Genomic DNA, 26,497 nt, shown 5'->3' on the forward strand with positions numbered 1-26,497 from the left:
TTGGGAGTAGCATGAAACTTCACCCTTATGAGTTTAACGAAGCATACAGATTTTTCTTTTTATTTCAATCTTTTATTTATTTTATTTCAACCTTTACCTTTTATTTGTGCAAGGGATAGCGGTCATCTTTTGATAGTAATGGTGACTGATAAAAAGGAGTTAAACAAACTCGGGAGCACTGCTTCGGGCAGGGTTAAACTGTTTTTCTCCGTATGCCACTCTTTCTCCAGTTGAGGGTCGGGACACGCATATCAACTACGACTGAATTTCTGTGTAATCTCCGCTTACAAGCCCCACATCCCATGAGAACAGCATGCGGTCTCAGGCAGGAAATAGAAAACACAGCTTCTAGCCAGCACATCAGCCAAAACCGGTTGGGAAAAGCCTTTCACAGGGGAACCCTGTGTGAGCTGAAATCCTCCGCTGTATTGAGAGCAGTTAAGCTCAGTGTGGAGGCCAGGTCATCACTCTGCACAGGGGAAGTTGTGCCCCCGTGCACTACAGGCATGACCTCTCATTCCTCCTCTCCAGGCTGCTCTTCTTTGGAAAGGACCCAGAATTATGTCAGGGATAGGGGACAGAAGAGGTTGAACCTCTGCACCTAATGAGAGAGACAGAACTCCCACCAAGATCTCAGCAGCTCAGGTATACCATATGCCTTCTATATGTGTCTACTGGCGATACAGACACATGACGGAAGGCATTTTAAATGACTCGGTAAATGCATTTATGTGACACAGATATGGAATGTATATGTATGTATGGAATGAATATTATGATCGTATTGCGGCAGTGATTTTATATTTATGTTGACATTCATTTAGCAGACACTTTTTTCCAAAGTGACGTACATCTCGGAGAAAAAAATACAAGGAGTGCATTACATCAACAGAACGAGAAGATTTAGATGCAAAGACGTGATTCTACACTACTGTCAGTTTGTCAACGTTCCATCATATGAACCAGTATACATCAGTGTTTTTCAAATGTTGTTATTCTGCTCAATAGAAAAATGGAGATCAATGTACAACTGAACTGGGAAAGTAATGATAAATTACCATGCATCCTCAATGTCCGGGGATCTTCTAGGATGCGCGTTTGATACACGGATTAGAAATCTGCACAGCCTGTACTAGTAAGTATCCTCCCCATGGTCCTTCTGCCTCCAAACTGAAAAGATGTGGAAGCAGGCAAAAGCCAGAAGGAGAACAGATTAGCATCGCATATCCCTTCCTGCTGACACCCTTTTTATTCCACTGCAGATAGCTTCTTGTGTCTCCACTTGGTAAGCCTGCCTTGTTGGAAGGACCTGTCAAGTGACTTGGCAAGCCACATAACCTTGAGAGAAAGAAAGGGAAGAAATAGAGAGGTTTAGTTTAATAAGGTCTGTCAATGGATCTCTGCCTTTTATACAAATGGATAATATGGATCACAAAGGGGCTAAGATCCATTCCTCAGTCCACCTTCCTGCTATAACATCTGCAGACAAGTATTTTGTGATTTGAGATCTTCCGATCAGCAAAGTCGAAAAAGCTGTCTTTCAGTCACACATAGTCTTCATTTTCCTTTGGGCCCATTAAAGATCACCATTAGTCACAATTTTCCTCCCTGGCTTTAAGTCCTCTTGATCCAGGTTGCCACAAATCCACAAAAGAACTATAACTGATGTTGAGATTGAGCTTCCCTCCTTGTGTTTGTAGGAAATGCCAGCTACAGAGATGCTTTATGCATTCCTGAATAGCCATGTTGAGCCATCGTTAATCTTGGAGGTCTTCCTCTGCAATATTTTATGTGGGTTAAAAAAACTTTCCTTGCTCAAATGTACTACTATCTATCTACTATCAAGCTGGAAAAATGTAACAAAATATATGTTGAAGTTGTTAAGATCAATTTTAATACACGGAAATATCCGTTTGAATTTGTGTTTTTTTTATGTCTTCTTGTCAGCAATTAAAATAAGACACGATGCAGTTGCCGTCTGCTTGTGAATCTAAGATTATTAGTTATTTATTCCACACTCTGAAAAAGATTTTCTCGGTCCACCCTGAAATCTGCTGTTTAGCTTGGGCAGCAACAAAAAAAATTTCCAGATCATTATACAATGTAACTGAGTATTTGAAATATTACAGCCAAGTCTGATGAAACTAAATAGACTGGACTTTTTTCTGTAGCCAGAGACCTGGATCTTTTATTTAATCCTTTATTTGCGAGGCCAAGCTATGGAGCTTCTGAAAAAGATGATGCAAACACACAAGTCTTAAGTTGATGAGTCAGATTAAAAATTTAAGGATTTAGTCAAAAAGTATGTAACTACTCCAGAGACTTGAAGTTTTCTTAAAGTTTTTACTTTTCCACCATAAAGATGGGACTTCATCTTTACCCATTTATTTTTTATTCGTTTATAATATTATATGTCTTTTTATGTATAATTTGTTTTGCATCCTCTAGTTACATGTTTTTATTGGGCTGATTTTTGTTCAGATCAGCTTGAAATGATTTATTGAGCAGGCTAATTTTTACTGGAGCACTCAGGGTAAGTACTTAGCTCAATGGTACTACAGAAGGATTAACACCCAGGTCTTTCGAGTCTAATGGTAGCAGCTCCAACAACCACCTGCTGCCCTTCTCTTTGCAACCATCAAACTTACTCATTTGCTGTTTGGAAGACTGTCTTAACTCTTTCTTATATTGTAGTGAAATACACTCTCAGTGTAACTAAAAGTCTGGTGTTCCTCTTCTTTGATCTATGTACAAATGAATTACTTTTGATATGTTTGTTTATGTGAATTGTTCTCTGATATTATCTCATATTCAGTTTGTGTTATTTTCATTAATCTTATTTAAATGTAACATACTCTATTGGTTGTAATGTACGTAATCTGAAAAGTGTTTTGCTTTATAAGCTTTTGTGTATCAGTATGAGACAGGCTTTGGGATGGGAAAATGATTCATGGTCAGAAACTCGGTGATGCACTGGTAAATTCCTCAGTACAAATTCCTATCTGAGTCAAGCATACAAGGTCTTTTGGGTTAGGGAGATGTCTGGGTTTTCTTCCTATGGTTGCTGCTATATACTCATATTTAGTCAGATGCCTAAAGGACTGGAGGTGAGGCTGGGTGAACTGCACTTTCCTCTAACCATTTTACGTCACCTAATGAAACCTTGCAGCCTGTAGAGAGAGAGGCGGGCAGCTCACAGCATGTACATGTGGGAAATGAATGCCTGTATTCACTGCTGAGTTGGTGTAGGTGTTGTGTGTCAAAGTGAAGACACAGTAATTGAATAAATGACTGTGACTAAATTGGGAGGAAAAGGCAAAATGCATTTAGAAAAATAATAACTGATCAAACATTTCCCCTATTCCACTGACAGCTTGCCTTTGCCCATCGTGTTTTCAGAGACATGACAAGTGTCTTGCTGACAGCATTGTTTTGTAATGCAACACAACACCCTAGACTTCTGAAATAATTGAACATTCCAGTATCTTCATAGTATTGTAAGTTTGTTAGGAACATGATACCCATCTGATAGAACATAACAGATTTACACTGAGAGGGTAATATCTCTCTCTGTGTGTGTGTGTGTGTGTGTGTGTGTGTGTGTGTGTGTGTGTGTGTGTGTGTGTGTGTGTGTGTGTGTGTGTGTGTGTGGTAGTAAGATTGCTGCCTTTCACCTGGGAAATTGGGGTTTGAATCCTGGTCATGGCCTAACCCAAAAAAAAAAAAAAAACCCCTCCATCACTCTGCCTACCTAAGATATGAGAGTGAAACAAACAAAGAGAGTCATGCTGGCTCAGATGTTGTCTGGATAAACAAGGTCTTTGCCAGATGTTGGGGAACCAGGACATACTGATGATAAGTGGGCTACTGGATCTAGAACAAGGCATGCATGGACAAGAGATGAGAATAAGGAACTGGGATAGAGGTTACATGAAGAGGATGTGGGACCTATGGATACTTTGAAACCCAACATCAAGACTAATGCCTAAACAACTAGTAGCTCAGTGTTACAACATCTGCAAGAAACAACTGCTATCACAACTAGAGATTGATGAGGTACAACACAAATGCTATGGGAAGGGGGGAGCCAGGACAACAGGTCAGGGGGGAGATATCATCATCCCCACACTCTGAGATTGGGTACCTGTAAACTGAATGCAAGAGCAGCTGACCTAAGAGATAAGATCATGGCTAAGAAGGACACCTGGAGCCCCTGTGGCCGATTACCAAGACCAAGTGAAGTACCTACTGAAAGTCTACTAGAAGATGTGAATGCAGCACTATGAACAATCCCTACTGAGACCAACCAGCTGATGTACAACACAGCAACAGTGATCCTTGAGATGCTTGGATACAAGATGAATACCAAGCATAAGAAGCAGTATCCTCCATGGAAAAGAAGGCTAGAGGTCAAGATCAAGGCAGCATGAAGAGAAGTTAGCCAGCTATTGGAACTGCAGAAAGGTGTGAGGAAGAAAGGTGTGAGGAAGACCCTGCCTAAGCAGTACAGCAAGCTGTCTATACATGAGGCCTTAGAAACTGACTCACAGAAAAGAAAAGACTCACAGCCTTGGCTAACTACCTGAAGAGGTACACAAGAGAGATAGAGGGCAGAAGAATAAACCAGATGTTCTCCACAGAACCATCCAAAGTGTACTCTCAGTGGCAGGGTAATAACATGAGAGCAGACCCACCAAGGTTGGAGACTGAGTAATACTGGAAAAATATATGGGAGAAGGAGGTATCACATAACAACAAAGCTAGTGGATCTAAGAGCAGACCACAGCAACCTCCCTGAACAGGATCCAGTAACCATCACAGTGGCAGACATCCAAGAAAGAGTCTCAAGTATGAAGAACTGGACAGCACCAGGTCCTGACATGATCCACAGACTGGATAAGTGTAGTTGGATGGTAACAAAGAGAGGGAAGGTAGTCAGAACTGAGGGGATTGTACTACCAGAAGGCAACATAGCAGATGTTGAGGACAGTTACAAGTACCTTGGAATCCCGCAGGCGCATGGGAATCATGAAGAGGCCGCAAGGAAAGCAGCAACCGCCCAATACCTGCAGAGAGTAAGGCAAGTCCTGAGAAGTCAGCTGAATGGGAAGAACAACGTCTGGGCTATCGACACCTACGCCCTGCCGGTCATCAGATACCCCCCTGGCATAATAAGCTGGCCAAAAGAGGAGATAGAAGCCACTGACATCAAGACAAGGAAGTTCCTGACAATGCATGGAGGGTTTCACCCCAAATCCAGCACCCTGAAGCTGTACGCGAAGCGAAAAGAAGGAGGCCGAGGACTAGTGAGCGTCAGAGCCACTCTCCAGGATGAAACAACAAAGATCCTTGACTGCATCAAGAAGATGGCCCCGACTGATGAGATGCTTAGTGAATACCTCAAGCAGCAGAAACCCGAGAAGGAGGACAAGGAAGAACAGGAACCATCATGGAAGGACAAACCCCTACATGGTATGTACCACCGGCAGATTGAAGACGTGGCTGATATCGAAAAATCATACCGGTGGCTGGACAAAGCTGGACTGAAAGACAGCACAGAGGCACTAATCATAGCAGCACAGGAACAAGCTCTAAGTACAAGATCAATAGAGGCCGGGGTCTACCACACCAGGCAGGACCACAGGTGCAGGCTGTGCAAAGATGCCCCTGAGACAATCCAGCACATAACAGCAGGGTGTAAGATGCTAGCAGGCAAGGCATACATGGAACGCCATAACCAAGTGGCTGGCATAGTGTACAGGAACATCTGTGCCGAGTATGGGCTGGAAGTCCCAGGATCAAAGTAGGATACACCCCCAAGGGTGGTTGAGAATGACCAAGCTAAGATCCTGTGGGACTTCCAGATCCAGACTGACAAACTGGTAATGGCTAACCGACCGGACATAGTAGTGGTGGACAAACAGAGGAAGAAAGCCGTAGTGATAGATGTCGCCATCCCAAGCGATGGCAACATCAGAAAGAAAGAACATGAGAAGCTTGAGAAATACCAAGGACTGAGAGAGGAGCTAGAAAAGATGTGGAAGGTGAAGGCAGCAGTGGTAATCGGAACACTTGGGGCTGTGACCCCTAAGCTGGGAGAGTGGATCCAGCAGATCCCGGGAACAACATATGAGATCTCTGTCCAGAAGAGCGCGGTCCTAGGAACAGCTAAGATACTGCACAGAACCCTCAAGCTCCCAGGCCTCTGGTAGAGGACCCGAGCTTGACGGAGTAAGACCGCCCGCAAAAAGGGGGGCGAGTGGGGAATTTTTTTTTTTATTGTTATATATATATACAGTGATTGAATCTGTGACAAATTCACTTTATTCTGTTTCAGTTATAAAGTGGAAGTTGGCACCACAATTTTAGTTCGTGAACATTCATTTTCAATTAGTACAGTAATAAGCAACTGTAAATTGAGGGTAATCTGTAAACAGTAAACATGATCAAAACTCATGCAGTGATCCTCCTGTGAAATTTAATTTAATTTTTTTCCTTAATTACAGTACTTGAAGGTATTCACTGTTACCGATCTGATGTCTGTGGACCCAGTATCTAAAATGTTCCATCTCTTTGCTGGTAGGTCTGAAGATCCGAGAGGTGATGATCAATGTGTCCCGTCAGCAGGTGGAAGACTTCCATGGTCCAGAGGACTACTGGTGTCTCTGTGTGGCATGGAGCCACCTGGGCACCTCTAAAAGCCGAAAGGCCACCGTGCGCATAGCATGTGAGTAGTGCATGTCCTTTGAGAAACTATAGCGTCTCTAAGACTGACATCCCTTTGTATCTATAGTTGTCAAACGTTAAGAAACACCTGTCTGAATAAGGTCCAATGAAATTAACAAATTGACACATACATCCTCAATACATAAAACCGAAGTGGGTCCTTGATGACCTTTGTATGTGAATGCACAAGAGTTATAATAGCTTATTCAAAGTTAAGAGTGGGTTGAGTGGAAAGTGGTGTCAGAGGCAGGGAGGAAAAGGATGACTGGACTTTGTAATGACAGATGTTCCTTATCTCCCCACACAGACCTGCGGAAGAACTTTGAGCAAGATCCCCAAGGGAAGGAGGTGCCAATCAAGGGCATGATAGTTTTGCACTGCCGCCCACCAGAGGGGGTGCCAGCAGCAGAGGTGAGGATCTCCCTTCCACCTCACCACTACCCACAAGAAATTTTCCATTGGGCTGTAGAGGTCCCAGGTCATGTTGAGACAACAGCAAATCTTTGAGTTACTTGGATGCTTGAGCTTCCCCCATCCAAAAGTGCAGTTCCTTCAAAAAGAGCATTTTCCCACTGCTCCTGTCATGCTGCCACCAGCACGGGGGCGTGCAATTTAACACATTGATGAATCATTTAAATGCCGTGGACAGGTTGTATAATGCTAATTAGTGTAAACTATTCCTTTATGTGTGTGTGCTGTTGGAAGATGTTTGCCATAGGCAATCCATATGCCACGAATGATTCAGTGGCAAAACGGAAAAGTGACGTTGAATGTGCTGAAGGCTCTGCTCATACACAAAATAGGCTTTAAGGTAGGAAATTCCCAGAGACAGGAGTCCCTTGTCAAAAGCCTTCCATAGCATAAATGAGCTCAGATTAAGGAGAAGGGGTAAATAATGCAGAACGCTGGGCAGATTGCTGATCTCCGGACTTTTCCAATATGCCTCTTGCATCCAGTATTGAAATCCTGACTGTGGCAAGGAGGGCTTCAAAATGGAAACACAGTGCCTGCTCCAGTCATGCAGAAATGGGTGGTCGCAATGTGCTGAAAACACTCTCTGTGGAGTCCAGTTTAAAATTCATTCAGTCAGTAGTAAGTTTGAGCCAGGCTAATGAGCCTCACGTCATTAGAGGGCTGATCAACTTGACAGCGCTGTGGCTGAGGCCATGTGCGTCAGCCCATACCAGGTGCCACGGGATTACCTCTTTTGCATAAAGTGAACTGCAGAAGCAGAACTCCTACTTTCCCCTTGCCAAAGTAACATGTTCGTGCAGGGTTAGAGACAGACAACATTCACAATGATCTTTCTGAGAGTCCGTGAGTGAACACATTATCTTGTCGCTTTCAGATTTGGAAACTTGGAAAGACTCTGTATGAATGCTACATTTAAATTATATTTATTCATTTAGAACCTGCTTTTCGCCAAAGGGACTTCCAGTCAACTCTATGTAGTGTTATCAGCCCACACACCTTATTCACCGTGGTGACTTACGCTGCTAGATACACTACTTACAATGGGTCACTCATCCATACATCAGTGGAACACGGTCTCTCTGTCACTCACACACTATGGGTGAACCTGAACAGCATACAGACACGAGGAGAACATGCAAACTCCACACAGACTGAGCAGGGATCAGACCCACATTCTCTCGCGACAGCAGCACTACTCGCTGTGCCACTGTACTACCGCCTTATACTAAAACAATTTTCTTGAAAGCATGATCTTTGAGATAGAAGTGAATCCCTGTAAAAAGAAATCCCTATCAATATTTTTTCTTTGCCTAATTCAAAGTTTTTTGCAAAAACATATATGGCATATCATTAGAGTTCATTTCACTTTTCTATTCCTGTCATATCAGATGAATACAAATCCTCTCCTTTGTCATGAAGGTGTTGAAGTGCTATTTCCATCTCGCTGACTCAAAGAGAAGTGTAACACTGTTTGAAGCAGCTTACCGATGCCTTGTCTAGTATAAGGCAAGGCACTTTTGTGCTTGTTTTGACTGAAAAAGACTAAAGTTTGCTCTGTTCCTGGGAAGCAAAAGTGGGAAGTATGATCAGTAATGTCAGTTTGCCACTTCGCTGGGGACAGGGATCCTTTTGGCACAAACAATGGCTTGTGTCAGTGCTAGCAACAATAGCCTTGTTCCGAGGCTGTTGTGTATCACTCCTTCGTCTTCCTTCGGAGGTTTTGTCATTTGGGTCTGGGGGCAGAAAGACCTTGGTGACGACGGGGACCAGGTGCTCCGAATCTCCAGGAAAGCACAGTGGTGTGGGATGCTGCAAATGAGACACTCTTTGGTCTATTGAAGCATCATTCTCTCGCACTCACCCATTAAATTCACCCTCTCAGATGGTCACCTTCCAACTACACACAGCGCACATGCAATTTCAGCAATTTGAATGATCCATATCTCACACCCATACAAAATTTCTATCGGTCAGAATCACAAAGCCCTAATATTTTGTGGCTGATGTACGAGGAGTAAGATGAAACTAATTGAGACACTGAGTTAAGCTCCTGAGAAAGATAAATCTGTAGTGAGGCCGTGACTGTGGTGCGGAGATCAATACATTTTTGTCTTTTGGGTGATTCAGTTACATTTGGTCATTTGTCCCTTTGCCAAGTGAAGTAATTCACCTTGGGAAACCTCTTTACACTGAGTTAGGGAGCACACTTTCCTTAGAAATTTCTACACTTAATGTAATATTTCACATCACAGGTCACTGTAATCACACACACACAGGCTGAAACCGCTTGTCCTGAGTGGGGTCGCGGCGAACCTGGAGCCTAACCCGGCAACACAGGGCATAAGACTGGAGGGAGAGGGGACACACCCAGGACAGGAGGTCGCTTTAATGTCAGAGATAATTTTTTTCAGTTAAAATTACCTGGCTGTTATGAAAACGCAGACTAACTGTAATTGGCATGGTTTACAAAGCAAGAAGGCAGGATGTCTTGAACAAAGATTAACATACAATTTCTTGACCTTGTATAACAGCATTATGGGATAAGAAACAGTGTGAAATTAACAAAGTACAGTTGCAGAGTTTTGTGCAACTTAAAAAAATACCTGAATTGCTTTCAGATACCGTGCAATTAATTAGGCTACGGTTGAGGAGCATTGTCTTTGTATGATGTAATTAGTCATCATGTCTTATTATAGGAAAATAATTTGCAGTCTCATGTCTGAAGTGTCCATCAAAAACTCCAGACAAGGTTCATATAATGTGATTTGAAAGTCATTATTGCAGAGCAATAATTCACAAAAGAGGAACTACAAATACAAGATGTTAATGAATGTCTAAGTTAATTTTATTGGATGAAACAAAACTGGATATTTCACTTGACTTTGTAATTGGTTGCTGTCACTTGCGTTTTTTTTTTTTTTTTTTAAAACAAAATAAAATTATAATTATGGTTTTGTTTCAGAGTGCCAATGTAACAAGGTGTACGTGATTGCAATTGATTAGTTCAGCCTTGGTGAAACCTTCATTTTGTGGTGGATCAACCTGCAAAGTATTCCATTAAATGAAGAAATTGTGCTGATTTTTACTAAAGGTCTTTTTTAAAGGTCGAACTGAACACTTGTGTCATAGCGTTAATGGTCCACAATCTATTCCATCTTAAAAAGACTGAGTTTCTTTGGTGTATCTCCCAGTGTGGATGGGATTAATGAATTGTTGCAGCTCCCTATACTGAAGATCAAGCCCTATTCTTCTTCTGTATCCCAGCTTGCACCTTCCACATACTCCATTATTTCTACCTGCCTGGCATTGCTTCCACTGTTATTTCCAACGCAGGTCAGAATAGATCTCCAAAAGAGCAAATGATGAGCTTCATTATGGTGCCAAGCAATTATTTCCTAAGTTCAGGCTGAGCAATGAGCTCCCTCTATTTATTTCTCTGAGATAAGCCAAAGCGGACTGGAATAGCAATGTGTAACAGTGTTACTTGAGGGAGGAGGGGAATGGCATTTGGGATGCAACAGTGAGGGAAGCCAGACACTGGACCCACATCATGTTCTGCTATGTTTGTTATTAACCTCTGGATCGGATAGCCCTGTTGTTATGGTGGTGTGGGGGTGGGGGGCTTGCCTCCTGCAGTGTTCTCTTGGCACACAAGGGAAAACCGTATTTGTTTGGATGTGAACCCATGGAGGCATGCAGACTTCAAAAGCTTTATTGTGGTATATTCGGGAGCCTTTGGATGAATTAGTGCCGTACTTGACGGGTGGTCTCCACACCATGTTCTGTGAGACCTAAGCAAACAGCAGCTAGGGGTATATACAGTATGTCTCAGTCACAGCTTGTTAACAGTTACTCTGATGGGATGCATGGATATCCCCAACTTCCTCCACCACCCAAACCACAGATATGGAGATAATAGAAAGGTAAAGCAATGCATGCAAGTAATCTTTTTAAAGATGCCGCATAATGATTCAGAGTTTTTCTCCACAGCCTGTCAAATAACCTAGAACTATTTTAATTTTTGAGAGGAAAAATATACAGGCAATAGGGAGAAAGTAAGAGTGCAAGATTCTCTTTTATGCTGTTAAACTCTTTGACAATAAGAGAGCACTGATTCATTTTAAGGTAACCATATCCCACTTGCTCCGAACTGCATGGAATTTGTGGCATAGCATCATATGAATGAAGTAGAATTTTTTTTTTTTTTTTTTAAAAACTGAAGGCAAAATATTTCATCTGAGAAATGATGAAGACGTGAAAAAGCTTCCAGTGAGATGCACGAAGTGAGACATACCAAAAAATATACAAAGTACAGTTGGCCCTCGGTATTTGCGAGGGGCTGGGGTGCAGCCCCCTCGTGTATCCGAAAATTTGTGAATCTTTTGACCCCCTAGGGTCTAGGGTCTTCACTTTTTTCTGCCTCTTGGCATCACTTTCTGAAGCTTTAGGAGCACTACGCTTTGCACTCATGACTGCAGTTCAAAGTTTCTTGCACAAAGCTCACTGCAAATTGTTGCGAGAAACGCAAGATGAAATGGCCACTTCGATCACTGCGAAAGAAACACATGACTGATGCTGGCTGCTGAGACAAAGACACGCCGTGTCCACCAACAGATTGTGTAGATCCCATAATTCTTCGCTGTACTTGAGCTTTTAAAAATATCTTTTGTATACATAGTGAATTTGTGTATAATCAATAAAATAATATGTAATACTGTGCATATGATGCCCTATGCTTTTATGATTTACTGAACATTTTAAATTTTGTTTACATTTTGCTATGTGCACGTCATCTGCAGTTTTTCGCATTAGGCACACACACAGATTGTCTGAAGCCGCTTGTCTCAAGTGGGGTTGCGGTGAGTCGGAGCCTAGCCAAGCAACACAGGGCGGAGGGCTGGGGGGGCACACCCAGGACGGGATGCCAGTCCATCGCAAAGCACCCCAAGCAGGGCTCAAACCTGAGACCCACCAGAGAGCAGGCACAGGCCAAACCCACTGTGCCACCGCGCCCCCCTTGCATTAGTCAGCAAAGCTCAGCAAGTGTCTTTTTTTAAGAAATTTTTTGTATTGTATGCAATGTTGTATAGATAAAAATAGAATAATAATGCACACATTATAAGCTTTTATGAATTGCTGAACTTTTCTTTGAGGAGGCGGCCTCGCGCTCTCCATCCAACAGAGGTAAAAAGTCATGGGCCACAAAGCAGAGAACCCTCAATCATCAAGCACAAGTGTGATTTAGATGTACAGCCAGCCCTCCAAATTCGCAAGTTTCATATTCATGAATTTGCTTATTTGTGAGTTGGTCTTCAGTAATTAAATGGGAATATTTTATAGACTTTTGCAACCTCGCAGGATACACACACACACACACACACACACACACACACACACACACACTGACTGAAGCCGCTTGTCCCGAGCGGGGTGACGGCAAGCCGTGTTCATGAAGAACAGTGACCTTCCTCGAAGTGAACTGAAGTGATAAAATTGTAGGACCTTGTTTGCACTTGAAAACCCATCATTGAGTCTGAGTCTGGGTTCTAATTGAAACAAATATACCAATTAGGCAAATTCATTTCTCATATCTTTTGCCTCACAATTGTTGGCCTAATTTGTATCTGTCCCTGCATTTTTTCTTTTCTCTTGTCACTGCGAATCTTTTCATCATTGCCCCTCTGGCTGCACATAGTGACAGCTCCTGAATGTCGAATGGGTCCTGTACCCCAGCATAGAGGCCTGATCGCAGCATCCATTAATTGCTTCTTTCAACCTCTAAATTTCCCAGATCAAATTATAATAAGCACATAAAAAGAAAGACACTCTGCTCACTGCATTACCAGATGAGTAGGCATCTAATGACAAACCGTTTTAAAACAGGTTTTCGAGTAATCTTTTTTCCCATTTTCATTCTTTTAGCAAATTTGCAATATGTCAGCCTCACTTGGGGGTTATTTAATGAGCTCTCTGTCTTCCATTTTCAGCCAACCCAGCACTGCATATAGTCACAGTGGTTAGGGTTTCACCTCTCAGTGGACTCAGAGCCTTTTTCATGCAGCTGTTGAGAGCACCTCATTATACGAATGCCATCTTTATGGTATGGGAGAAGATGTAGTATGCTTTACGTGTATGGTTTAGCCTGGTGTTAAGACTCAAGGTAGTCACCATTGTTCGGCACAACAAAACTTCAGAGAAAATAAAATGTTTTCTCTAATCAACTACTCACAAATATTTCAGTGATATAATAATGCTTGATTTATCGACCAGATTACTATAATGCAGTTTCCCTTTGAGACAGAAAGAATGCAAATCAAATACACACACACACTCTGTCTACAACTGCTTGTCCTGAAGAACCGGAGCCTAACCCGGCAACACAGGACGCAAGGCTGAAGGGGGAGGGGACACAACCAGGATGGGACGCCAGTCCGCCGCAAGGCACCCTAAGCATGACTGAAAGCCCAGACCCACCACACAGCGTGCCCCCCCCCCCCCCCCCCCCCCCCCCCCAAAGCAAATATGTTTCATTCATTCATTCATTCATTCAATCATACATTCCCTGAGATTTGGACACCCAGGTAAAATCCCTGTGTGGTTTGTTGGAAATTCAATTTGATGCACGACTACCATTCAATTTGATACACGACTGTTCCAAAGCACATTTTTCCATCGGCTTCTTGCTGCCCAGATCTGAACTCCCAACATGCCAGCAAATTATTGCTATTGACAAAAGCGTAGACACAGCTTTCTCTTTTCCACAGAGCTAAGCTGTCACAAAGTTTATATTTCACATTCACCCTGCATTGTTCATTTTGCCAACATTTTTGGACAGCTCTCAGTTGACTGTGAAATGGCTCGAAGAGCAACATGAGGAACTCCTCTGTCTTTTCACCCTTACACCCTATCTTGTGGTTTTTAGGTGGAGTGGCTGAAAAATGAAGAGCCAGTGAGCTCTCTTAATGATGACAACATTGACACGCGAGCTGACCACAACCTCATAATCAATGAGGCCCGCTTGTCTGACTCGGGGAACTACACCTGCCTGGCCAGCAACATCGTGGCCAAGCGACGGAGTGCTTCTGCAACTGTGGTGGTGTTCGGTAAGGCCCATACACATACCATAAACATATATGTGACCTTATCCTAGATATTTACCACTAATAATTGGAATGAATGATGCTAAGTCTGTGACTGAAAAAAATTCCCTTTATTTCTTGAAGCATAAAAGATTTTCCAAAGAAACTTAGAAGGTAGCAAAGATAAAGAAGCAGTTTTTTTTTTTTTTTTTTTTAAATGAATTAATAATGTTCCGTAACAGAACAGATTAAACACAGCTTTTTTTTTTTTTGACAGACACTGAGTATGCTACTATAGTGACACAAATAATAAATTGTATAGATTGCACCCCAAATTCAGAAAGAATGCAAAGTGAGAAATCTTTGTAAATTAACATTTCTTTGCAAATTTAAATCATGTGGTAAATGGAAACACTCTTGGAGGAAAATACCACAGTACTGAGGGAATGATAGTCTGGCTTTTGTCATGGAATACAAAAAAATACATTGTAATAAGCAATAATAACAGCACTAAGCAGTTAATATTTTATATATTATTATATTATTATCCCAAATATTTATAAGGGATTCATAAAGGATTATAGGTTCATAAAGGATTACTTTGGAGCAATTTCAGTTTTTCCTGAAATTCAGTTAGGCAACTTCCACTTCATGGTTTTGCTTGAATATTGTATGTAAGTATGTAAGTAAAATGATGTACCACAGTCATGCTAAATTTAAGTGATTAAACAAGTGTTGACTTGTTTAAATCAAACAAGAATAGACTTTGCCAATTCCATGCAACTGAAAATTAACAACCAGTTGATACAAATTCTACAAGTACCTTAGCATTACTGAAAAACTATCTGAATGACTGCTACCTCCCTAAAAGGCTCTTTGAATTGCCAGTAAATTGTACTTACCAGCTAGTTAACTACTAAGGTTGAAATTACTACATCAAGAGAGAGATTTTTGAAATTAGTTTCATTTCTAAAAAGTCATCTAGTGTACACCCATGATCATTATTTGCTTCTTAACGAGAGAGTAACTATTTCACAAACTGGAGATGTTTTTTTCTTTTTTTTTTTTTTAATTTCTATTCATTGCACCTTGTCTGATTGGTTCATTGATGTATTACCTACATTCCTTTCTAATAAGCTGCTGTACAAATGTGCTGCACAGATGAATCAGTTTTTGGACCAAACCTTATTGGGAGATGGAGCAAGGGTATAGAGGCAGGAACAAGCTTACCTAACAGTAATAAAAATATTGTGTATATTAAATATTTCTTGTGTTAGGAAAATATATTAAAATTACCTTTTAAAACACAGTCTGCAAAATATTTTATTTCTTTATTTTGTCTTCATTACGAAAAACTGAGAGAGTATGTGTCAGTGAGCATGAACAAATGCAAGATGCACTTTTTTAAGGATATCAGCCTCCTCTTTCTTCTGAATGTCAAGGAAATGACTCAGTAAGCGATAGCACTCAATGATTATACGAGGTCTGGACATGTGTCATACATGCTCAGTGTTCATGTCTGAAGTTGGTCCCTGTGTCTTCACATCTCTCTCCGCAGTGAATGGGGGTTGGTCGCTCTGGACAGAGTGGTCAGCCTGCAGTGTGCCCTGTGGCAGGGGAGTCCAGAAGCGCTCTCGGACATGCACCAACCCTGCCCCGCTCAACGGGGGTGCTTTCTGTGAGGGCATGTCCATGCAGAAAATTACGTGCAAAGCAGACTGCCCAGGTGAGAATGCTTCTCCCAGAGTGCTGCTCTCCAAACCCCACTTTCTCTAAATAAGTACACTACTGAACTCCTCATAAGCAGATACTGAACTGCATTAAAACTACAGTTTGAACAGCTCCTCTTAACATTACCAGAAAAAAGGTGGCTATTACAGTGAGCTGTCCATAAGTTTCACTGTAAAATGAAAAAAAAATTATATTAAATGCAATATAATTTCCTTAATTGCAGTTCACACTGCATTTTCAAAAATGTACAAATTATAAAAATTCATTCTGCATATTTGCATACATATATAAAAGATATCTATATATATCTTTTTTTTTCCCTTTATCTTTCTTTTCTGTAAAAATGAGGCAGAGTGCTTTATTGGAAGATTTATTGAAGTAGTTTTTGTTATGTTTAGACATTAATAACATTTAACTGTTTGGTCAGTGCAATCAGAGGATATCCCCAGTGTTTGAATATCTGAAGTTTGTAAAAAGCAATATGCATACAGTATCATGCAGTATTTACAATAAAATACATATAGTGTCTTCAACATTTATATAGCAGTCACCTGGTAGACTGGGTTGACTCTAAGCAACATCTGATCTGTCATGCTGGGAAAACGGCAGCTTACTCCTTGACTGATGAATTCTGAATGATTTTAGTTTTACATCTACAAAAAAAAATATTTGTCATAGACTACATGATTAGGGATCTTTCAACATGTTAATGCACATATTTTTTCTCATGTTAATTACCCTTTCGGTATGAGAAAAAATGTAAATGAAAATATATACGTTGAAATATATATTTTTTTTAGTAATTTTGGTGGGTACTGAAGACTGAATAATTTTGATTTTTTGTAATTGTTATTCCTGTCAAGGTAATAAGACCCATGTAGAAGAGCATATACAACTTATTATGTTAATTCATTGCCTGAAAGCCAATACATCCCTTGCAAATCCATCAACTGAATCATATGTCAGTTGTTCCAGGCTGTCTATAAATAGGGTAATTTTATGGGGTTACTGATGAAGCTATCACTGTGCAGGCATGTGCCTCTGTAGTGTATAAAAACACTGTCTATGAAATGTATGTAAACTTCCGCTTGACACACTATGCTCAAAGTTCCCAAAATGTTTTTTGTACTTCAAAGCATGGGATTAGTATTAGTAAAATTAGGAATGAAGGAGGTGTGTGACTAATATAAACTAGAGAACAAACACACAGATCATTACCAACCAACCATTAAGGTAAGAGGCGTGTGGTGAAGGCGCCATCAGACCGATTTTCCCCTTTGAGTGAGAAGGTGTGTGATGTGTACTCACTGTACTGGAAACCTGAAAGCTGGAGGCTAAAGGGAGACATATTGTTGAGAGCAAAAGTAAAGGTCATGGTGGTTATGGGAAAGGTCTTGTACCTGTGTTCTGCAGTGGATGGTGGCTGGGGGGAATGGACAGAGTGGACTGGGTGCAGCCCTGAGTGCGAGAGGCAGCGCAGCCGCGAATGTACCGCCCCTGCGCCGCGACACGGGGGCAAGCTGTGCGAAGGGTTGAGCCGGGCGGCCGAAAACTGTACTGGGGGACAGTGCACGCAGAGTAGGTCCCTGTTGCCTCACCTTCATCACTGCTGTGTCCTCATCATACCATGTGCATTGCCATGACCATCACTGTAATTGACAGCACTTAACACACATGTCTGAACAGTGGAAAAACAACAACAGAATTCGCGTGGGTCAGTGGAGACACATTACTAATAAATGACACCACCAGACAGAAAAAATAAACATCTCCAGCTGCATGGCTGTAGCGTATGCCTATTATTCTCTCAGTATTTTTCCAAATGTCTTTTTATTTTGTGATCTCTCCCTTTTTTCATTTTCCGTCAAGGGGCAAATCAGTGAGGCTCACAGTTTTACACATATTTTTGTCAGTTTTTTTCCTTCCAGACACATCATTTTTTTCTTTCACGTAAGTCTGGCAACGGCGACACAAATCATTATTTGAGGTGTGTCTTGTCACACTCGGCTAAGAGCCATCGCAGCATGCTCCGACTCGAAGTCTGCGTGAGTTTCCTGATGCAGGAATGGAGTTTAATTGCCTCTCTCGTTCTGTGTTTCTGTCTTTCCAGATCGCAGGCTGCTGCATGACGTAAAGCCTCAAAGTGAGTCTTCCATTCTATTACGCGTTTGTCACGCACCCCTTGGTCTTAATTGCACCATGTCTCCAAATAGAACAAGGAGGAGCTCAGACTCCTCTGTGTTCAATTTCTAGAGCCACCTTATCTAAATTGTCAATGGACTTAATAGAAGGAACCATCAGCAGTCAGCTTGCGTTTCTTTGGTGGTGCCACTCATTTGCTATGAATTCAGCGTGACAAGCTTGGGGTAGTCGGCCTGTGTGAGTTTGTTTGGCAGGCTAGGCGTTAGTTTCTGTACTGTCTGAGCCTTATTACAGTTGTTCACAAACAAGCAATCCATTTTATTCCAAGTCGCACGCTGCAGGCTATTAGCTTCAGGGTTTGCTTTTAGGTTTTTGTTTTTAGTCATATCTATCAGGAAGTAAGAATTCTGTCATGATCAGGAAAATGACAAGAAATTTAGTCCTCAAGGGCAGGGCTCTCACGGACGGCTCCTTACGCAACGTTCAATCTCAGAGAACATTTTCATGACCAACAAATATCAAGAGACAAAGCTTGCTGCCACAAACTAAATTAGTTGTTCCTTAACCTTGAAAGTTTTCTAAAGTCTGTTGTACAGATTTTTATTTATTTTTAGTTTCATTTTCTCACCTTATAGTCCTCAGGATTTTTCAGTCTTCAGAAACTGTATGTATTTGTCTCATCAGAATCACTGCATCTCTTCAGAGTTTTACACCATTTTTATTACAATGTTTCAGTCTTTCCTTTTCAGCTGGAGAGTACCTTTCATTATAGAATGCTCCATAATTAAAAAATTTCCATTAGAATTTTGCATTCTGAGCAGAGTGGCGCAACTGATCATTTGTGGCATCCAAACATGTTGCTGTATTGGGGGAAATTAATGGAGTGTAATTATTGCAAATGAGCTAATTTAACAAATTGTGGTATGCTTCCCCATAATCCCCAGTGGGATTTGCAAGCTTTCTGACGCATAGCCCCAGCACCTTTTAAATGATTGTCAGGTGCTACACCAGCGATAGGTTTATTGGTTTGGAGGGACTTAATTAGCGCTGCTTACTTCTATAATGTCTGCGTCACCATAAACAGTGGGCCGCATTGATTGAGAGCAAAGTACTCCAATGGGAAACCAGGCATCTGGCAAGTCAGCGTGTTGCACTAAGCGGATCCGGACTCGCTAACACTTGCATGCGTGTCTCGTCTCCTCTCGCGTTTGTGCTATTTTCGTGTTTGTGGCTGTGTATATGTGTATGTGAAGGAGGTGAGGGCTGCAGATAGGTAGATTGTAGCATGTTTTCATAAGTTAATACACCATCTGTCCAAAGACACGCAGTTCACATGAACTGAACACTCCAAATTACCCATAATGTGTGACTGTGTACGTGTGGCTCTCCTGTGATGGACTGTCGTCCTGCCCAGGGTATACTCCGCTTGCCTTCTGCCCAGTGATTCCAGGATAGACTCTGGACCGCTGCAAACCTGACCAGCGGTTTATGAAAGTGTGTGTATGAGAGTGAGTAATACACGCACCTCTCGCATAACAAGGCTAATTTGTTCTGTGAAATTCTGCTTTATTAAAATTTCCATTGTGAAGAGTATTTCTTACAGGATAAAAGAGTACTTGGACAGAAAATATGTCACTCAAAGTTCATCAAAATACCAAAATAAAAGGAGTTTAAATAATGCCAATAACACCAACATATTCTGTAATATGCAGGGTTGCAGTACATTACATTTATTCATTTTGGTGATGCTTTTCTCCAAAGCGACTTACAATGTTAAGGTTACAATTATTTACCCATTTATACAGCTGTGTAGTTTTACTGGAGGAAATTAGGGTAGGTGCCTTGCTCAAGGTACTACAGCTGCAGGTAGGATTCAAACCTTCAACCATTGGATCCGAAGGCAGAAACTCTTAACCACTACACTAATATAACCAGTCATCTAATCTAATTATATACTAAAGTATGCTAATCTATCTAAATATATTCTAGATTAACACTGATCTCATCTAATCTAATCTAACCACTAAACACTTTTCTAATCTGATCTAACCACTGCGATAATCTGGAGTTTTTACAGAAACATAGGGCACAAGGCAGAGTACACCCTAGACAGAGATGTTTTGAAGTAGGAAGTTACTGGGAAGAAGTTTGACTGTTAATAAGATGCTTGACAGAATGAATGTCTCCATCCAGTGTCTATATTAAGAGTGAGGAGTCCAACCAGCACCATTTGAACCTTGTTTTTGCACTAGTGGTCATTGTTTCCATTTAAATATAGAGATTAATACACAAGATTTATCTTGAAAGTAGCCAGACCACTGCAGGACAAAAATCTTTTGGGTTTGAGACCTAAAAGGTATATTTCTGTCCGAAAACATCTCATAGAGACTATGTAGATTAAAATACCCATTGTGGAAGTAGAATGACTATGTAACAGGCAAATGTACCATTGTATTGAATAAAGCCATTATACAAAACAATAATATATATTTTCTCAATAGCTGTAGCAGTTTTTTGCTGTATAGGCCCTGTTATACAGGGTTGAGCGTACACAAATAGGTCCGTTAAGCAGGGAGAAGGTTCTGTTGAGAGTTGCTCTATTTTTAATGACAGCAGGAAGACCATGTGTCTTTCCTGTATATAATAAAGGATGAGTATATATTGGTTTTAGCCATACAATCCCTGTTCTTATGGGCAATAGCTATTTCAGTATAGCCTTAAATGATTAATGGTTTTCTGTTATAAGTTCAATGGCCTTAGTTTGTATAAAAAAGAGGGTGTAAATGAGAGCATTTATGGGACTATACGTACGAGACAGCATGAGACACCACATCTTTGAACAATGGGCTGTAGCAGTACATCAGCTGTCTTTTCAATGCATTATGCCACACGTCACCAGCATGACTCTGTGATCCTACAGGATCTGTTCACTTCAAACTCCCAGCGCTTGCATTTGTTAGGAAATGCCCTCGGCTTCTTCCGCACGCTGTCCTTTTGGGGCTGCGATTTACACTGGAGCGAGAAGGAGAGGAGCCAGCTCAACAGATGTACCTTGTGTAGAGAGCTGGCACATCATCGCATTGGTAATTAAAGTTTTGCGGGAGAACTGGCAAATGGGATGTCCTGGCATCCTTGCCTGCATTGTGCTGCACTGGGGCTCCAAATTACAGAGCGCGTTAGGGCAAACAGCACGGAGGGCATTTCTGAGCACTGATTCAGATTCTGACAGGATAGGGATTGCGCAGTTATGCAGCCATGCTTCGTTCCTCCAGACCACCCTGCTTGAACATGCAGAAAAAAAGATCATAATATTTCAAAGTGTTAAATTTGTTCAGCCAAAGTTATAAACTTTTGTCTATAGAAATCTGAAGACAGAGATAAGGCAGGACAGGGACTGATGGCAAAACAGAGCAATGAACCAGAGCAAAGAACCAAAAGTGTCTTTATACTTGATTTAGACAGCTACCAGATGTTCAAAATGCATCACACTTAGCCTCTGTGTGCCAAGAATACTTTTTATTCAGGCCTTACTGCTTCTGCTGCTTTCTTCAACTGTCGATGCATTTTTCTGGGAAAGAAAAGCTTGGATCAGTAAAAAGATTTTCGGTGAAGCGTTGTGTGTAGATCCCTTTTTTCTAAATTAAATATTTTGTTAGGATCCATTTTTGTTCATCTTAATAGCAGGTATTGAGTCAATTAGTTCCTTGGGTGGAGAGTGTAATCTGTGTTGGTGGAAGCTTTTAAGCTTTTTTATTCAGTTCAAAAAGGAGGGCATATTCTGGTTCAGTTTCTCCTGCTTCCACTTACACTTAATTGATTTGTTATGAATAATGAAAAAGGGAAATCAAGTTAATTTTTTGGTGTAATATAAACTTATGCATGGTTTGTCTTCAAATATTTTTCATCTTGAATTACCCAAAGAGGCTGGTTAAAGTCCTGACTTTCAATGACATCTTTTATCATGTCTCCATCTTACCATCCTCATTAGCCATTGAAATCCAATTCTACAGTGTATCCTTAAAGTAAACAGTCCATACATGCATACCTTCCAGTGACTCCTCACTCTTTCTGTCCTCAAGGTATGGAGGGCACTAATGATGTGGCCCTCTACTCTGGGCTGGCAGCTGGGGTCATTGCCGTGGCCATCCTGGTTGTAGCCGTCACACTGTACAGGAGGAACCAGAGCGAGTACGGAGTGGACGTCATTGATTCTTCCGCACTCACTGGGGGCTTTCAGTCCTTCAACTTCAAGACTGCAAGGCAAGGTGAGGACACATTTGCAGCTCACACAGTCAAAAGGCAAAAGGGTCACAAGCTTTCCTGTTGTGAGACTCCCTTGATAAAATCTATGCTTACTGAGCATTGTCACAGATTCCCTCTTAGAGTGCACCTGCATTTTGCAGTTTTTTCCCCCCGTTGCATCTCCATTTCTCTTTCTGCATGGATCAGGCCCTCTCCTGCTAGTGGGACAGAAGATCAATCCTTAATATGGGCTTTCTCCATCTTTCTGTGGACCTCACGTTAGATACACATGCACACATCTTTCTCTGTGCTGCCCCGGCATTGATGGATAAATGCAAGAAGCCCAGAACACTGAACATCACTTCCATTTTTGTCAGACTTTAATGGCTCCCTTTCAGTGCAGAGCCTTTGGCCTCGTGTTCCAGCCTTCCTTCACTACTGGCGTCCATAATTCTGACCATGACACTTTTGGGTTAGCAGAAGTGATAGTCATCTTGGCAAAGGGTGATAAATCCTGCCCCCTTTTTTTCATTTTTCCCCACAACAGTGCAGTAAAAAAGACTTTGCCAAGAGAAGCTTTGCCAGGCCTCCTGCCCCCCTCACCCCACTTTCCCAAGGCCCAGAAAGTCACTCATGTCCACAATCAGGGGGGACTGGCCCAACCAGGCAATACCTGTCAGCCCATAAATTCTGTGTAAATAGGCTGACTTTCTGGTGTCTCCCACCCTCTGCTTCACTAGCTGAAATGAAGGAGGCTTCTCAGTCTACCAGAGTATGGTGGGAGCCATCTATAAAAACAAAGAACATCATTTTCTCTTGATAAGGACACCGAGGTCACTGAGTACTGTGTATGCATAAATAGTGAAGGAATTCTTTTTTTGCCACAAAAACCAGAAGTACTGAAACTAGTGATGTGTGGGAATACTAAGTATAAATAACAACCCAAAATGATCAGTAATAGTTCTGTATTTTCATTTAAATATTAGCTGTTATTTCTAAATATGTGTTACTGTGTCATTTGTTGATGAGATTTCTGGAATACTGCAGAAGCTCATCAGCTGCCCAAGTATAATCTGCAAGATGGAAAAGAATAATTTCTTCAATCAAGCATATATTTTGCAATTGCTTGACCTCTGTTAATTAAATCATCAGTATCAACTGACATTGTGTAATTACTTAAAAAATATGTGAGTGCTGCACCTTGCTTTTGGTCCATGGGTAGAAGGTGTGAGGCCAGATTCTTAATCAATCCATAGACCTTTCCTCTGTCTTCCCACATTAACACTGCCTGCAGTATCCTGGCTTCTGAGTGATTTCTAATCAGATGTCTAATTTCAAACCTTTCCCTGAAGGTATCTAATCTCAGGTCTGTTTCATTAACTTTCCTTTTCCCAATTTCATGTAGCGATATTGCATTACTCTCTTAGAGATGCGAACTAATGTCACATCCTTAGATCTGTATCTAAGGAAAAAAATTAACCTCTGTCATCACTGTTGCCATTTTTTGCACTGCATGCAAATAAACCTATTTCATTTTATACATTTGTGCAGCTCCTATACAGTGGTGTAATTCACTTTTAATACTCAAGGCTGTTTTTGTTTAGCAGGGGTGCGGTGGTGCGGTGGGTTGGACCACAGTCCTGCTCTCCAGTGGGTCTGGGGTTCGAGTCCCGCTTGGGGTGCCTTGCGACGGACTGGCGTCCTGTCCTGGGTGTGTCCCCTCTCCCTCTGGCCTTACGCCCTGTGTTACTGGGTAGGCTGCGGTTCCCTGCGACCCCGTATGGGACAAGCAGTTCTGAAAATGTGTGTGTGTTTTTGTTTATCGTTTAGTCTCCTTCCCATTTGCCAGCTGCTGCTTTATGTATAGAACTGGAATTTTTAACAGTTGCCATTGTTTGGGAGAACAGAAAACATGGAAATCTGATTTATACAGATTTTGTGAATATGGTGCTTTAAATTTGTTATTTGTTGTGTATCAGACACTTTTTTATTGAAACATTATTTCTGTAACATTGTTTACAATTCTTATACATTGTGTGCCATTTATACAGCTAAATATTTTTCATGAACATTAGTCTTGCTCTGTGAGAACAAGCTTAGGCCCTACTCTACAGAGAGCGCTTCCTCACTTCGAAATGCAGAAATTGCTTTGAAACGGGTCACTGAATTTTTTTTTTAAATAATTGTTATTTTTTAATTGCATAATTATTTTTATTTGACTTTAACTCCTTAGTTAACAGTTTGTTCTTGCTGTGTGGTGAACTGGCTAACCCCATAATGATGCGCATTCCCTAAAAATAAAACCCCATTAGCCTCCTGCATCCCACCCCTCACCAAGCAACAGCTGGGCAGCAAGGACTCTGTGTCACCAGTGTTATCTTGGCAAGAGGAATCCTGGGCCCTGCCAGATGGGCAGACCCAGTCTCCCGGGGCAGGCTCTTCATGCTGGGGACCTCCTCCACAACCACCCTGGGTTGATGCCAATAACCACCCACAGTCCCTTCCCAAAACACTTAACATGGTGTCACTGAATCCCATGTACTTACCCTCCCCAAAACACTTCCTCTTCCAGACTCAGGATATGGTGTCCAGCAAAGAATTTATGTTTGCTGAGTGGTGGAATATACACCAACTTATAGCCTAAACTCAAAACTGTTAAGGTAAATCAGTTGTGAATAGCTGACCTTATAATCAATTACTTTTGGCTCTTCCAGCTGCTGAATAACCTTTGTTACAGGTTCCCTATATTTAATAGTTAAAGGTTGAGCTGATGTAAATATGTATTTTTTTCTTTTCTTTCTTTACCAAATGAAATAAAAATTTTGCCTTTGAAATTCATTGTAATTATTTGACCGCTGTGCATTAAAGCCACCAGTTCGCCTTGCCATTTTGATATAATTATGCTTTTAGTACTGATTCCTGCTTTACATCTTTTATTTCAGCTAAAGTTACATTCTCATTTTAATTATAATTAGTCAGATTTCAAGCATTCAGTTGCTTTCAGGTGATTAGTCGGACAGAAATGGTCTATGATCAATACATTAGGCTGTGTCATTTTAATCCTTCCTTTCAGGAAACCCGCTTCTGCTCAACTCCTCCATGCAGCCAGACCTGACTGTGGGTCGCACCTACAGCAGCCCAATCTGCTTCCAGGACTCCATGGACAAAGAACTCTTTGACCCTCTGCCAGATATCAAGGTTAAGGTCCAAAGCTCCTTCATGGTGTCACTGGGTGTTGCCGACCGTGCCGAGTACCACGTTAAAGCGCAGCCCAAGACCTTCCCCCGAGGCCTTACCCGGGACTCTAGCAGCATCGACAGCAGGAAGATGGGCCTTCTCACCCCTACCGCTCCGACCAGCCCCACAAAGGCCCAGCTGAGGACTATGGGCATGTTTGGGCATCTAGGAGGGCGTCTGGTAGTGCCAAACACAGGTGAGGTGCTGTCTGTGCACGATGGGAAGCAATGGTTAGTGAACACATACAAAGTACTATTTAGCTACAAGTTGTTGTGATGCGTAATTGTGTGCTGGGTCTTCACATTTGCTTACAAACCACTTTACATACAGCTTTCAGTCCCGCCTTTGACCATGAAATAATTCCTGGAGAAAACTCACATGCTGTGCTATGTAGTGACCTGACAGAGTGACATTCTCAGCATTAGAAGGAGAATGTCAGGGAAAATGCCACCGTGCATGTCTGCGCCCAGCAACACACTGGCCATTCTGGATCTGCGAGGTAAAAGGGGCTGTCTGGTGTTTGTGACTCTACACCGCCATCTGGTGCCCCAGGGTTACCCCCCAGTCACCCTGCCACCCACTGCTGCCGTCGGGGACTAGTGCTGTTCCATAGTGCCATCTCTCCTCAGGGCTCTTGTGTGCAAAGGGCCATCATGCTTTGCTTGAGATGTGTGGAGGACGAACGCTTCTCTGGTCCCATAAAAAGAAGCAATGGGAGGGTGCAGGTGGTAAAATGGGACTGTGATGAGCAGCAGCGATGGGGCTCATCTGGAGCCATTAAACCAGAAACAAGTACAAGTGCGGTCAGGCCATTCTCTGGCCTGTCGATTCAGTCTTTCTTTGGGGAGCATTGGCAGAGCTTGCTC

The 26,497-nt window shown here is 41.8% G+C and overlaps 1 protein-coding gene across 1 annotated transcript in view; it reads left to right on the top strand.

The window, feature by feature from the left end:
- The window catches only part of unc5db (unc-5 netrin receptor Db), a 184,974-nt gene that overhangs the window by 136,604 nt on the left and 21,873 nt on the right, over positions 1-26,497 (top strand). Inside the window, exons 3-10 of the mRNA XM_018762538.2 lie at positions 6,584-6,727; positions 7,034-7,137; positions 14,123-14,303; positions 15,838-16,005; positions 17,424-17,588; positions 18,121-18,153; positions 22,232-22,417; positions 25,468-25,827. Coding sequence (XP_018618054.2) covers positions 6,584-6,727; positions 7,034-7,137; positions 14,123-14,303; positions 15,838-16,005; positions 17,424-17,588; positions 18,121-18,153; positions 22,232-22,417; positions 25,468-25,827 — 1,341 coding nt within the window. The remainder of the gene's footprint in view (positions 1-6,583; positions 6,728-7,033; positions 7,138-14,122; positions 14,304-15,837; positions 16,006-17,423; positions 17,589-18,120; positions 18,154-22,231; positions 22,418-25,467; positions 25,828-26,497) is intronic.

This window comes from Scleropages formosus, chromosome 12 (assembly GCF_900964775.1).
Source record: "Scleropages formosus chromosome 12, fSclFor1.1, whole genome shotgun sequence".
Classification (NCBI taxonomy): Eukaryota; Metazoa; Chordata; class Actinopteri; order Osteoglossiformes; family Osteoglossidae; genus Scleropages; species Scleropages formosus.